Genomic DNA, 15,460 nt, shown 5'->3' on the forward strand with positions numbered 1-15,460 from the left:
CGTTTACAAGCTGAATACTGTCTCGACATGCTTTGGGAGTAGAACCCAAAAATAGTGAAAAAAAATCATTAAAAAATCATGAAAATGTTACAGCTACTGGCCCATTAAATGGGCTTGTTTTTGGCTGATAATCTGTGTAAAGCAACTGTATATTTGCATCACTAAATATCATCAAGACTCGCTCAACGATCCATGACCCTTGACATTTCACAGAGACAGAGTGATATCTGTGTGGCAGGCCATCCGAGATCACCTTTACAACTTGATTGTGGACGCCACAGAGTACAGCATGCTGGTAGACAGAGCAGTGGTTGGAATTCTACGCCTAGCAATCAGATTACTACGCAGAGAAGAAATTGCCCCTCAGGTGAGAGCATTCAAGAATATAATCAAACATACTTCATGTTGTGATAAGTTTCAAAGATATTACATTGAATTGGATGACTGTAGAATTTCAAAGCAAAGGTTTACATGTTCCCTATATTACTACTGTGTTTCTTCAGTAGTACAATATAAGAGCCATAAGGCACAATATAATTGATTCTCTGTTTAAACAGATCAAACAGTGAATATTAAGTCGATGAGAAAAGGAGAGTGCGTGAAAAACAAAATAAACACCTATTTTCAAAAGTTCATTTGTACATGTACGTGGACTCACTAACAAAACTCAACATTTTAATAAGTAATGATAATTTTGTTCAAACATGTTTTAAGGAAACTTTAAACCATTCTTTTTCCATATAAAAATAAAAAAATAGGGGTCACTGTGGAAATTTTGGCACTAGAGAAACAAATTACCTTAAATTGATCTACATTTGTAATCCAAAATGGCTGCCATCCCTGTGTTTACTCTGTTGGGAAGTATTGAATTTTAAATTTTCTCAAAAACAAGATGGGGAAAGTCTTATAACTCAAAGAGCTTCAAAATGAACCAATTTAAGAGGTAGACCAGAGAGTACATATGTCTGTTAAATCTTGTGTGAATACTGTAAATGTAGGTTTGTATAAGAAAAATACAGAGTTTCACAGTACTCATAAAAGATGTAAAAATTTTGTCTTGAAGGTCCTAACTTCTTTGAGAATTCTTCTCATGATGAAACCCAACGTGATACAGAAAGTTTGCAGGCAGGTCTCCTTTGGAATGCATGAGTTACTCCGCACCAACGCGGCCAACATCCACTCTACCAGTGACTGGTTCTCGATATTCACCATCATGAACTGCGTGGGAGCTGGTATGACAGTGCCGCAGATGGTACAGTACCCAGTAGATATGGATACTGATGTCCCCAACGTGGTACTTGATAGCGGTAAGTGACTCAGTTGAAATATTAGCCGCGGCTTGTGGAGCAGATAGCACTTACCTGTCTTCAGTGGAAAGGTTCAACATTGACATTGAAACCAATATGGCATGACCAAAGCTTTATGATCAACAGGTTAAGGTAGAATGCGCCTTGAAAATAAAAGGCCAATAAACTTTTGCTCAAAGTTTCTGTAAGAAAACTTTAAACAAACCCCATTTCAAAATAAAAAATCAGTGTTCATTGTGCAAAATTTTATATTAGAAAAGCAAGATTACTCATATTTACTTACACTTGAATTTCAAAATGGCTGTCATTTCATGTTAAACTTTGGGGAAAATCAAATTTCCAATTTTCACAAAAATGACGTGGTAAAGGCTTTATATACTCCATGAGCTTCAAATGAGCTCCTTCAAATAGTAGACCAAAAATGTACTAGTATTGTAAAAGTTTGAGAGTCCTGTTATCAGTTCCTGAGGCGCATTGTACCTTACAATGCCCAGTGTTACCTTAGTTTCCAACCATACAGTCACCATACTTCATCACAAGAGTATCAGATCACTATGTCAATTGACATGTAAGACCTGACCATCAGAAATGTATCTTTGTCAGGTTTTACAGCACATTAAGGCCTTGACTACCATAGCCAGTAATATTCCACATATCAACACAATGTGAACATGCATACTGTAGAATCTTGCTGGAAAACAATTCAGGTATATAGTCATTATGGTGCCAAAAATTTCCATCATTCATGACAGTCAACAGGTTGATATACAAGTTAGTGTATTGAACCCTACAGAAGTGAAGTCATCTTCTTGATGGTTCAAATGTGTATAGAATGCACATATAGTAAAATACCAGTGTAGTGCCAGAATAATGTTTGTCTCTCTGTGACTGTATAATCATCTTTTTCATCTAAATTCTTTCAGGAGCTCAGTCAGACAGTGAATTATCCACAGGATCATACGGCACAGCCACCTCTGAAAGAGGCTATACTTCTGATAGTGAACTGTACGAAGCCCAGCAGAGAGTTGGACGCTCCTCAACAGATGTAGACCTTCACAGCTCAGCAAGTGGAGCAACAGGAGAATGGTTGCTGGTAAGTTTGTGATTTATTAGTCAGTGTTCATCAGTAATTTTCCAATTTATTTTTTTGTCAGGGTGGGGGGCAATATGACCCCCAAGGTATTCATAAGTAGAGTATACATTGAAGTCTAGATATACAATATGTGTACATTATTTGTAGAAGTCCATATATTGAATATATCTGTGACTTACAAGTAAAAAATAACATCATTTCTAAATGTGGGTCGGGCCGTTTGTCATCTGCATATGGAAAGTTAGGATTTGTAACACTGCTTATATACTTTATCAAGTGTGATGAAAATCAGTAGTTGCTAATGATTGAAAAAAGGTTCCACGGTCGCACATCAGTTTTGATTTCAAACCATCTTATTGAAAAATAAAAAAAGAGACAACTACTGGGGCTTTAAATAAACAATATTTATATGAACCCTTACGCAGGTTGGCAAAGAAGGGGAGATAGAGCAACGACAACACAACCACCACCATCATCACCATCATCATCATCATCATGGTTCCAAGAAGATACACAACCAGTATGAGATAGCCATTGATGAGGAATTACAACAGCATGATACCAAATCATTGATGAAGTGCTGTGAATCTTTGGCGTTCCTGGTCAGAGATGCAGCGCATGTCACTCCTGATAACTTTGAAAGTTGTGTCCATTGTATCAGGGTATTTGTAGAGGCTAGTGTCAATGGAGGTAAGTTGGTAAATTGTCATTGTGTCAATCTTCAAAATCAATCTTTATATAAATTTTCCAACAGTCGTGGATACTTTTTGGCCAATGACCCCTTTTAAAAATAAAGTCATTTTAAGATTCTAGCACAAACCATTTTAACTTTCAGGGAGGCTGTCAGCTGAGTACAAGAGACACAGGCACGCCAAGGAGAAAGAGAGAGACAAGAGTGGAAAACATAAGAAGAAAACTGGAATGAAGAAATCTAAAACTTCTCCATCACATCTATCAAGAGTTGCCAATGACAATGAAGATAATGAAAATGACGGCCCACCAGGAGGCTACCAGTCGCTGTCGATACAAGTGAGATTTTGTAGCATCCCACTATTCTTCATTTGTTCAATGGGTCAAACCCAGAATTTGAATAGTCAGTGGTACAAAAAAGTCAAACTCATGTAGACCAAAAAAAAGACGCTTTGTCAGTAATACATAATATGGACAATTCAAGTCAGTTTAGTTATGCACACTGTCCTATGAAAGGATTCTATTATGCATTTCTGATGTGGGACTCTGTTCTACCATTGATTCCAGTTATTGGATTTGATGCACACATTGCACACCAGGGCAGCCACCATCTTCAGTTCATGGGCGGAAGAACAAGAAAGAGAAGGTATAGAAGATAGGAAGGTTGATGCCGGTGCCAGTGCCCTCTGGATCAAATGTTGGTGCCCACTTCTGCAAGGTACGTACAGTCTTTACAATCTCAAATGCATAGGGGCTTTTCTTTTCTGAAGCTTTTACCCAGCCCACTACCTCAGTGAAAATTGTGTGAATGACTCAGAGTGCAGTGTTGGTGTGTAAAAATTCAACTTCACTTGCTTTAGCAATTGGATGTAACAGTCAGTTGTATCTAATGAGGCTTTGATCTACTGTGTAGCTGTTTTTCAGTAACAATTACAGCTGAAAGTCAGAAGAGGTTTTCTCAGCTAAAACCTTCTCACATACAGAGTTGTAACACTGAATCAAAGTGATGATTTATACATCGTTTTCACCATGTGTATATATGTCTTCTCCATGTTCATCTTCAGGCATTGCAAGGCTGTGCTGTGACGTGAGGAGACAGGTACGCATGTCAGCTCTGACGTACCTACAACGGGCATTGCTGGTGCACGACCTGAAAACACTGTCGGCAGTGGAATGGGAATCATGCTTTAACAAAGTCCTGTTCCCATTGCTGTCCAAGCTGCTGGAAAATATCAACAGTCAGGATCCAGTGGGAATGGAAGAGACCCGGATGAGATCATCAACATTGCTGTGTAAAGTGAGTCTGCGTTCCATCATGCTTTTTCCATGATTTCTTAACTATGTTTTAGAAAATCTTGAAAATATTCTTGCAATAAAATTTTGGTAACGTTCTCATATTATTTGCACAGTTTAGTACACAAATTAGTTTGTTGCAGATGATACTACATCAACTACAACAAAATTGTCAAATCTAGTTTAGGGACTTATAAGGTAGTGTCATTACTGAGTGTCTTAATAATGTTGACTATACCTGTACAAAAAAGGGTAAATTCTTTGAAAGTTTAATAATACACAAATGCAAGTGAATAAATAAATCAATTGGTTAATAATAAATGAATTGATTATAAGTATTTATGAAGGGATGATCCATTTTTGAATTGCCACACATTTGTGATGGAAAATGAATCAATAATGTTCAATCAGCCTGTGTAATTTCCTTTCTGCTGATAAAAATTCATCTTTATTTTTCATCAGCTAATTCATAGTGTCTTGAATATTTCAGGTGTTTCTCCAACATCTGACCCCACTGCTGTCATTACCGACGTTCACAGCGCTATGGTTGACCATTCTAGACTTCATGGATAAATACATGCACAAGGACAAAAGTGATCTACTGGTGAGAACAAATTTGTCACGCAGTATATCAGTACCTAGCGGACACCAGCCTCGCAAAATCCAGAGTCTCAAGAATGAAAAGGATCAATTTTGCCATTTTACAAACACCATGTGTACCGCAGTTTAAGGAGACAGTAGCTGTAGCTTTTTATTTTTTCACTATATTTATGCAGTTTCACGTTGCAGATACACAGTATTCAGCTTTTCAACTCAGCCCCTACAGTACATTTTATAAACTGCATTGTTAGTGTACACAACAATGCATTTTACATTGCAGAAGTTAAATAGTAGGTGTTTCAACGTGCTTTGGGGAGTTGAACGACAATTTGCAATTGCCATACTTAACAAAAATAGTGAAAAAAGCATCAAAAGATTCAGCTACAGGCCCTTTCAATTTGCTTGGTTGATGATATCAGATCACAGCTTTCTGTTAATCTTGTTGTTTTTGATGAAAAAAAAACAATATTCAAATGTACATTAGAGTGAAAAACAGTCTATTTTAATCAGAGCACCAGCTTTGGGTGTAGATGGAAGAAGAGATACCTAGGTGTACAAGAAAGTAGTTATTTATTCTCAAGAAGACACAGATAGAGAAACTAAAATGAGAGGGTTGCTCAGTAGATTTCAGGAAGTATAAACAGAATTGATCCCATTGCAATAAGTTCATCACCAAGTTCATCATCATAATATCCTTGTCTATTGCAGTCAGAGGCCATTCCGGAGTCCTTGAAGAACATGCTGTTGGTGATGGATACAGCCGGCGTGTTCAGTAACATGGACACGAAGGAAGAAGACCATTCCCAACTGTGGGAAGTCACCTGGGAAAGGATAGATTGCTTCCTTCCGGGGTTACGGAATGACGTGTTCAAACCGCAGGAATTGAGTAAGTGAATAATCCTTCCACAAATGACTGTTTACTTTATACTTGTACAGGATAATTTCCAGCCATACTGCTGAGATAGGGATAGAGAATATTGATATAATGAACTTTCCAAATTTTTTTTGACAGTGAATCCCAAACCAATGAAAAGCAAAGAGGTCACGGAAGCTCCAAATCAAGATACAAGTATACCAAGAGATAATGCGCCGCCATCTCCTCAAACAGTACAACCATCACAACCTCCATCAATGGAAGAAAACTCCATATCTGGAGGTAAGTATACACAGAAATACAACAAACTGTTGCGATCTTTTTGATGTTATTTTTGCATGTTATATAAATGGTTTGTTTTATCCAGCATGCTAAAACACAATTAGTCACCAACTGCAGGCATATTCAGCTTACAGCATGCATATTGATGTGTTAAAAAGGTAAATTGTAAGTAATACCTGTCACTCTGGAAAGCAGACATATAGGAACACTTGACATTTAACTTTTCATCACAATTCGCTCAGCAACAAAAAGGAAACGTCTAGCCCAATCTCATTACTATCAGTGGTGATTTTGGACCTGTCTATAGGGAATTAGGTGTGAACTGGTGGAAAACCCAGTCATGTGGTAACATGACTTTTCTCTTTTGTCCCAAACAGAGGTGAGCCCTCCAAGGCCAGGCAGTCCACAGCCAACGACAAGCCAGCCAATGGCACAACCATCGCCAGCAAGTGCCGGTAACATCATACTTCAGCCGCCACTGCCAGCACTGAGCAGTCCAGTCACCAGCACCAACACAGCGGTGACATCAGGAACTGTACCCATCCTACTCAACCCACAAGTTATGCAGGGTGCACCCCTGCCTGTGTTAGCTGTCACGCAGCAAGCACAGGCCATCACTACTGAGTCTGCTCAGTAACCTTTGACATGACATATTCTCAGTTGTTTAGATAGAAAAAAACAGAGAGAGAGAAAGAGCGAGAGAAAGGGGAAAACTATGCATGTATGTGTGCTTGTGTTCATGTACACATGTGTTGTGTGTGCAAGAGAGTGCAGTCGGTTGCAATTTTTCCCGTACTGTGTGTAGATACATATAGATATCACAACAAAATTAGCAACTTTATGAATTACTGAAACCTTCTACGGGAGAAAAAATGCATGTGTGTACAATACAAAGCAGGTATTTCTTATGTAAGTTTGCATGGAACTCCCACAATGAACTGGACTCTTCAGTCAGTGACTTGATTTGAACAGAGCGTACAGAAAATAGCTGCCTCATTACCTAAATCAACAAATACACATAGACTGAATATAATACTAAAATACAGCAGTTTGAAAAATAATATCAATTTTACCTGTGTATTGCTTTAATTTAAATGTACCATCCTTTACATTTTGTGTAGTGACTAGGTTTGTGATGATATTTTCATTTTGAATAGGTTTCTGTTGTAAAATAATTAATCGCAATGATGGATATACCTGATGTAATATAGCACTTGATTGGTGTAAAATTGTAAAGTTGTACTTAATAAGAAAAATTTTACCGATTCTTGTTCTGAACTGTCCTTTCCCCTCTCCCCCATGTAAATGTTTAAACTCCCCCCTCCCTCCCCTTGTGTATCATGACAAGGTGGTCTTCCAGTGTTGTATTTTTTCAGAAATCAAGAGTCCTCATTGTCCAGTTTAGCTGTACATCCCCATCCCAATTTTGAACACACTATTGAGATCAAACAGGGTCTCGTATGCATTAAAGAAGAATTTCAAAACAAAGAAGCATATCAAAGGTACATCCCGACTTCATTCTGAACGATATATATTAAGCATTTTATCTTTTTTCTTATATGTCATATGTGACACCAGTTAATGAAATTGTCGTATTGTGATTCAAAAGTCGTAGAAATCTGTGTTAATTGTGTCTCACAATGCCTTGGTGACTATCGTAAACCACTGTGCGCCTCGAAAACAGAAAGACCTAAACTTGTGCTCAAACTCTGATCGAGGAAACTTCAAACTATTCTCTTCAAAATTCAAGAAAAAAATCAGGGTTAACTTCTACAAATTTGTGCTGTAGAAAAAAATTACCTAAAATTTACTGACACATTGAATACAAAATGGCAACAATCCCTCTGTTAACTCTATGCCGAAAAATTGAATTTTCGGTTTTCACAAATGCAAGACTGAAAACTTTCATTAGCCAAGAGCTTCAAAATGAGCGCCCTCTAGAGATGGACCAGAAAAGTATTGTAAAAACGTGACTGTCTGAATATCTGTCTCCTAAGTGCATTCCACCTTAAGTAGATGAATTTTACTAGTAGATTGTACTAGTGCAACTAAAGAACTTTTATTGCTCAAGCACAGAGTCCCGGGATACATGCACTGAGCTAAGACTCAAAGATTGTGCATAGGGTGCACAGCCTGCGGTGGCTGAGCAAATAGAACTTGCATAATTGTTTTGTACAGTGATCAACATCATAGATTGACCGCTTTGCCATCAAAAGAGATGGCTAATTCATTATGTTAACTTGACAGTAATGCGACTGAATGTAAATTTTCTCGCAAGCTAGATTTTTACTGTCTATTCTCTCATGAAATTTACTGTAGTCTTGACACAGTTGTCATCTTGACACTGGGATGAAAGCTTTGTCCATCGCATTCAGGTTCGTTCTGACGTGCGAAGTTGAAAAGTTTATTTCAAAAGCGTGAGCTTGAACACTGGTCTTTGTTGAAATTTGTGATTTTCTCTTGCAAAGCAGATTGATCAGTCTGATGTGTATTTGAAAAGATCTGCCACAGATAAATTTTCCTATTTGTGCTCTCATTTACTCTTGGTATCCCATTCACGTGAAAAAGAAAACTGTTACTTCTCCTAGTTAGATAGCGCCTTAATATACAGTACATAGCGTACCCTTTAGAATGTTTCGCTTCAAAAAAGTTCTGCAACCTTCAAAATTGTTTCATCAATCAAGTTTCTTCAAAAAGAAAGATTGAAATGTTGCAAATACTATAAAATGACATGTCTTATAAATTGAATAATGTCGTATTCATCTGAGATACATACAGTGTCATACTTCTTCAGCTTATTCTGTCCCATGAAAATAAATACTGAGAGGTACTTTGTTACCCATAGAACTATACCATGCTATGTTTACTGAAATAGTAGTGTACATGTAAATTATGTCTGAATGTTTTGTATTCTGTTCTTATCAAGAAGCCTTTAAATTAAGTATACAGAACTGATCAATTTGGTATTAGCAGGGGACATACTTCCTATAGAAAACGAGTAGGGTATTTTTCACGTCATTTTCTGTAAAAATTTGCCATTCAGAGTTGTATGCCCACAGCTGTCCAAGATACACGTAATGCCCATTATCATATACCATATTGCTGATGAAAGGTTATGGCACTAGCGTAATAACAGATTGATCAAAATGTAACACATGTGAGTAATCTAGCTTCAGTTCAGAGTTGCATTATGTTGAAAGTTTCAGAGCTTTACTGCAAAGCCCCCACTGACCAGATACGAGTGGTAATTCCTTCGGTGTTATTACAGCTTTAGGGAAATTGTTTAAGAGTGGCCACCAAGGCTGATAATATCACAGTTTCACCAAAGGAAAGGACAGGGACACCAGGACATGTGTTTACAATGAACAGCGCATAATTCATGTACATCCCAGAAAACTTATATTCTTATAGAAATGCTAATAAAAATGTATGATAGTAGCAAGTATTCTCCAAAGACTGAAAAGCTGAGAAGTTTTGGATATACAAAACAAGACTGCTTACACATAGGTGATAGGTGTCAATCTACACAAAGGCTTGACTCAGCAAAATATTAATGCCATGCCCACAAGGCTCATGCAAGGTCTTGATTTGGATGAAGTGAATTCTGGCAGTCTTCAGAAGAAACAATGTACAGCGATGATATAAAAATGTATGGTGAACAAAATTAGAATGGAGAGTTTGATATTTGAAGCATTCTGTACAAGTTTGAAATTTAAAATTATTTCATTTATAAGTTTAGGTTCATGAATATCCAATATTTGTGCAACTTAATCTTTTGGTTTACTGTATATCATAAAATTTATTCCTAGAAATTAAGATTTGTTTTTTTTTATTCACTGTTGATTCAAGTAATAGAGCCTCATAATGTATGTGCAATGTTTTTGTCGGACGTTTTGGCATTGATTGAGTCGGGAAAGATTGTACACACTATGACATGAGACAAGACATAAATATTATATTTGATTTTGAGGTAATATACAAAGGTTAGAACAAAGTACCTAAATTTTACCATGATTGTTATCGTGTGCTTTGAAGGATAAACCAGTTGGACAAGTGCCAAATTTTATTATTCTTCAATTTGGCCCTGTTAGCAGGATGATGTATCCTTTTGCATTTTAGTTGAATTGAACTTGACAATATTCATGTTCAGGGGACACTAGGAAGGTACATGTACATTCAGTGTGTTGTATAGTTATTTTTTTAAAAGTCAGGAATAGCTGATTTATTTTCACACTTAAGAATCATTCAAAAACTACACACGGAGCAGTTTGTCCTCCCACAAAGTAAAACCTTTGCCATGCATGGCCATATTACAAACGATACACATGACACTTTTCTGAAAAGATCATACTCTTTGCTTCATTATTAAGTTTTAATGTTGTTGTTTTTTTGAAAATGGTTTCTTACATACCATGATGAAGATAAGAAATATTTTATAAGTGTCCATGTAAAGAGTCTTTGATGATAATGAAATATGGACATTTGCATATTCACCAAAGACAGTCAAAACTATTAGGTAAGGTATTCCAAGGAGGAGAACGTCCAATGAATACAAAAATGTGAAGTACATGTTTTTGTGTGTTATCGAATAGCACTTGGTTTATGCAAGTGTTGTGTGGTAAAATACTATTAAAAATGAATTTTTTGTTTCAGTACAAAAGTAGTTTTTTTGATTTTGTTTTGTCATAGGTTATAAAATTGGTGCAATTATTTGTTGTTTTTGGCAATGTAACAGTGGAATTCAGGAAAATGTCGCTGTTTAACAAACATCAGAGGAAAGTCCAAGTAATGATGCTACCTATAGTGCACAAAAGAAATTTCTGAAGTTTTACGTGTTTATTTCAAAACACATTGTAATGAGGGTATCGTGAAGTTCAATGAGGTCAGAATTCCTATCTTGAAAAAGGATATGATAGACAACAGTTCAAGTGTTTGGCAACTAGATTTACAGCCACACAACATTACATCTAGTTCATTTCCACCTTGTTCATTTGGCCATAATTTATATGTGTAAATTGACTTGGATGTAATTTGTTTGTAATGAATGTGTTGTGCATTCAGACAGTAAATAAAATATCTATAAAATACATTATTGAAGTAGTAATCCTTTCATTGATATCAATAATTGCAAAGATGTACATGTATATCCCATTGGTCAAGTTAAAATTTTTGGGTTAATTCCCACATATCTGTCGAAATTACTAGTAATGAAAAATGTTTAATTACCTTGTTGAAGAGTTGAAACTTTAACGTTGAAAGAAATGAAATACACAGGGCTCGAATACGATGTCGACTTCGAAATCTCACATGAACTTCAAAAGTATGTTGTCAACACAAGAAACAAAGTTTTTTTCATTCCTTTCAAGTTAAAGTTTGTATTAACGTTTTATTTCGAGAGCAGGCGTTTCTGATGAGAAAACCTTCAGTTCTTTAACTCTTAGCTGAAATTGTAAAAAACAGTTACATTGTAGATCAAGTGTATCTCTCGGTCTAGACTGCAGCTGCCCTATGCTGGTTTACTGTAATTAATCAATGGGTTGGTAGCTTTGAAATGTGTCGTGATACTCAAGCTAATCGTTTGGTTTGTGCGTGAAATCTGTCCGTCTCATACGCTGAGTTGCGGTACCTTGGTGAAACGCACTGTAATAAACCCGACCCAGCAATTGTATTACTATTACATTTTCACCAGTTCACGACATGTATGCACGGGGTCACTAGATTGGTATACCCGTTGCTCAAGTTGTTTACTGCTAGCATATCATAACAGTTTATTGAAATTCTGGTGTGAAATTTCAAAAAAGGGATTTTTCTTTACCTTATAGGTCATGTTTGTTCCAACCGTGTAACATTGTGAATATAGCACGGTTATTTTCACATGTTGACCATGCAACCAAAATCGCTGTATTTGCGCCATCAATACAATGGTATGATATAATTAATGTATGGCAAGTTAATGATTCTATTTCAGATAAAGATTATCAAGCCAGGACAAATTCTGGCATGCGTGAGTAAGGTACGAGCCATAGGCTACACACACATGTCTGATCAGTATGTTTGGCGATACGATCGAATATGGCCACAAAGTGTCTATTTTGTTAAAATGATTTTATTTCCATGAGAATAACTTCGGTTTACCTAAGCGATTGGTTTCTGCATTGACAGTAGACGGGGAGTCTATGGCTTCTGTCACAGCTGACACGAATACAACACTAAACTACTCTTACTTGTCATTGGTGGGGTGGGGGAGTCCTTCCTTTACTAATGTGCACGACTGCAGCTGCACACACTGTGTAGCAGTTGGCACATAACGAAGCCAAGTCATCGTAGGGTCAAATAAACAGATGAAAAATTTGTCATCAAAGATGAATTAATTATGTAACTGAAGGCGGTTGATCGTTGATCTTATGCCTAGCTCTCAGAATTGTATGAATTCCAGACTAAATATTATTGATCACGCACGTCTAGAACTTCTGCCAATGATGATCTAGTTGTGTTTTGTCTGGAAAAACAGACTAGGAGCAGGCACTTTCATTTTCGTCATTGTATTAAATTCAGTAAATTTTCGATCGGATTCGAACTTACAACGTACAGCACCCAGTCACATAGAGAACACATCGCAATCAAACCGCTCGGCCAAATCCCAACCCTTAATAAACCCTTAATAAAAGAGAGTTGTTCAATAACTTAAGTATTATAATTCACCTGGAGTTACATGTCCTATCCACGGAGCCAGGGTGGGGAAATAGAAAGAAGCGCACAAACCGCAGGTATATATGTCAGCAGCGGTCAAAATCATAGGCGCGTGGAGTGTTCAGTGTACATTGAAGTAAAAAAAAAATGCGGATATACATCTTTTGACTCCTTTGGTCTAGATCACCTCACCGTGTGGGCAAGGGTGTCATAAAAATAATTTATCACTTTTCTAAATATGCCATATGACTAAGCCGATCACGATAATGGACTGATACATGTCGTATCTGTTGATATTCGGGATTTTATATCAAATTTGATATTTCGAGTTTCGGCTTTGTGACCAATGTAATGACTATTTCATTTCAAGGCTTAAGGTAGACTCGGAACGCGCCTCGGGGACAGACATTCGGACTCCCAAACTTTTACAATTCTCTTCTGATATAGCACACATGTGGGGGTTCATTTTAAAGCTCTTGGTGAAAGAAAACTTATCACCGGTTTAGTTTTTCGAAATTCGAAAATTTTATTTTTTCTCCATAGAGTTAACACAGGGATGGCGGCCATTTTGAATTTTTAATATCGGTAAATCTTGGGTAATTTGTTTCTCTAGTACCAAAATTTGCACGGTGACCCCCTATTTTGATTCTTGATTTTGAAAGAGAATGATTGAAAGATTCCTTGAGGAAAGTTAGAGCAAAAGTTTAAGTCTTTCACTTCCGAGGTGCATACTACCCTAATCAAGCCATATGCAGTAAATGTAGTTCTCAGAATTGTTAGTTTTCAATTTATGTATAGGAACAGTCCTTTGGGCCTAGTGCATACTCCTTCCCTACTGTTGCATGTACAAGTAAAGTCGACTTTAAGTTCTTAACAGACAGCCTGCTGAAAACTCATTCGAGTAGCATATTTTGTGAAGAACCGAGACCATTTCAGCTCAAAATATACGCATACCATCTGTAGTCTGGGTTCGTGCAAGAAAATTCAATTGGTCGCGTGACTTGGCGGCCACATTGCGACTTACGAAAAAACGTAGTTAACCATGAAAATATTGCTTCTATAAATCACCTCCTAAATGTAAAACATGCATTTTGACCTATAATTTGATATACACGATCACTAATCAGACTATTGGACGGGTGAACGGCATTTTAGTTGGTTGGTTTGTTGGTTGTTGCGTGCTCTGAAAGTCATCTTGTATCTTAATACTTCTGAAAATCCGGCATGTCAATTTTCGCTTCACAACGATAGCTTTGTGCAGAGTTTTGCAGAGAGTCAATGGCTTAATTGCGTATATTCAAATAACTGAGGATCATTTCGACCTGTAAGCAGGCATTGTGCCGGGTATATTAAATACATTTTACTAAATATGTGCATACGTAATTGCGAGTCGCTCATCAGAGCAAAAAGATCGGGATTGATGACAAGTTGTCACTGCTTGTCAGCAACATGATTATTAGTCAACCAAGATGACATCGTTCACGATACAGCGTCTCACACGTCCTGACCTAACCTTGGTGTTATACCAAGTTGGTATTGTGTCGTCTTGTGTCTCATTTGCCGAATCATATACTTTTAATCTTTAATTTGAGGTAAAGTAAAGACTGAAGATCGGCAGAGGCAGCAATTTCAGCTGTGATGACGTTGTTGATGTGTGCAAGGACTATCGTACTTTTTATGTCGTCTGATCGATGATATCTTAATTACAATAATTACAAAGCGTTAACCGCAGCCGGCACTCCTAAAGTTAAGAAATCTATAGTACGAAGGTCGATGTAATTAAAAGAGTTCATGGCTTTTGCAGATAGAAGACTTTGAAGATATTAGTTTGTTGTGTGCACTGATTATTCATGAGTTGAGTAAAGCTGATAACAAATCACAATTGACGAGATTTTATCCTCAAATTCTACCGATGTACCTCGGTCAAACCCATATATATCCAATATGCGCGTCTCAGAGTCCCGTCTTATTGGTGCCAGATCAGCCATATATATTACCGTAACGGTACATTACAATGTACATTTTGTTGTATGATATGATCCAATGCAGTCGAATACGATTTGCAGGGGCCATTTTTTCAATTTGCACGTCCAGATAAGGAGGCATACTCCAAATACATTTAGAGAAAGCAAATAGTTTCAACCGATTTAAAATTTTACTGAATACTTTTGTAAGGCACGAATTACTTAACAAGAGCAATACGTGTACCACCGCAGAACAATGTGTACCACCTCAATATCTTTCGTCCATGCTTGAAAACTACCAGTAGAGGACTATTGACACAACGGTATTACTGCACGACTATAAACTGTGTGTCATTATTTCTTTCGAAATAAATTCCAAGGACCATCTACCACTACACATTGATACCGGTCAAAGTTTATACAAGGGGCGCCAATGGCGTTAACGACGACATACACACTATATGCCAGTTTTCAGGTTGCGTAACCAATTGCTGATGTCCGTAAAACTTTTACTCTGGAGATCAACTTATACAGAGTACTTTCCTGAATAAAGTTTATTTTAAATTTACATCAGCTTTATGTCTGGATAAAAGAATTAACTGGACACAACTTTCAAACGGAGGAGAGTGGACTAATATCGCGCAAACGATCATGTCCACAAGAACTA

General features: G+C 37.0%; 1 protein-coding gene across 1 annotated transcript in view; it reads left to right on the top strand.

Moving 5' to 3' along the window:
- The window catches only part of LOC139122923 (Golgi-specific brefeldin A-resistance guanine nucleotide exchange factor 1-like), a 50,970-nt gene extending 39,742 nt beyond the window's left edge, over positions 1 to 11,228 (top strand). Inside the window, 11 exon segments of the mRNA XM_070688795.1 lie at positions 214 to 367; positions 1,064 to 1,307; positions 2,231 to 2,400; positions 2,826 to 3,090; positions 3,236 to 3,429; positions 3,658 to 3,808; positions 4,155 to 4,387; positions 4,874 to 4,987; positions 5,692 to 5,869; positions 5,996 to 6,139; positions 6,517 to 11,228. Coding sequence (XP_070544896.1) covers positions 214 to 367; positions 1,064 to 1,307; positions 2,231 to 2,400; positions 2,826 to 3,090; positions 3,236 to 3,429; positions 3,658 to 3,808; positions 4,155 to 4,387; positions 4,874 to 4,987; positions 5,692 to 5,869; positions 5,996 to 6,139; positions 6,517 to 6,776 — 2,107 coding nt within the window. The 3' untranslated portion in view covers positions 6,777 to 11,228.
- Positions 11,229 to 15,460: the final 4,232 nt, after the last annotated feature.

Source organism: Ptychodera flava, chromosome 22, assembly GCF_041260155.1.
Source record: "Ptychodera flava strain L36383 chromosome 22, AS_Pfla_20210202, whole genome shotgun sequence".
Lineage (NCBI taxonomy): Eukaryota > Metazoa > Hemichordata > Enteropneusta > Ptychoderidae > Ptychodera > Ptychodera flava.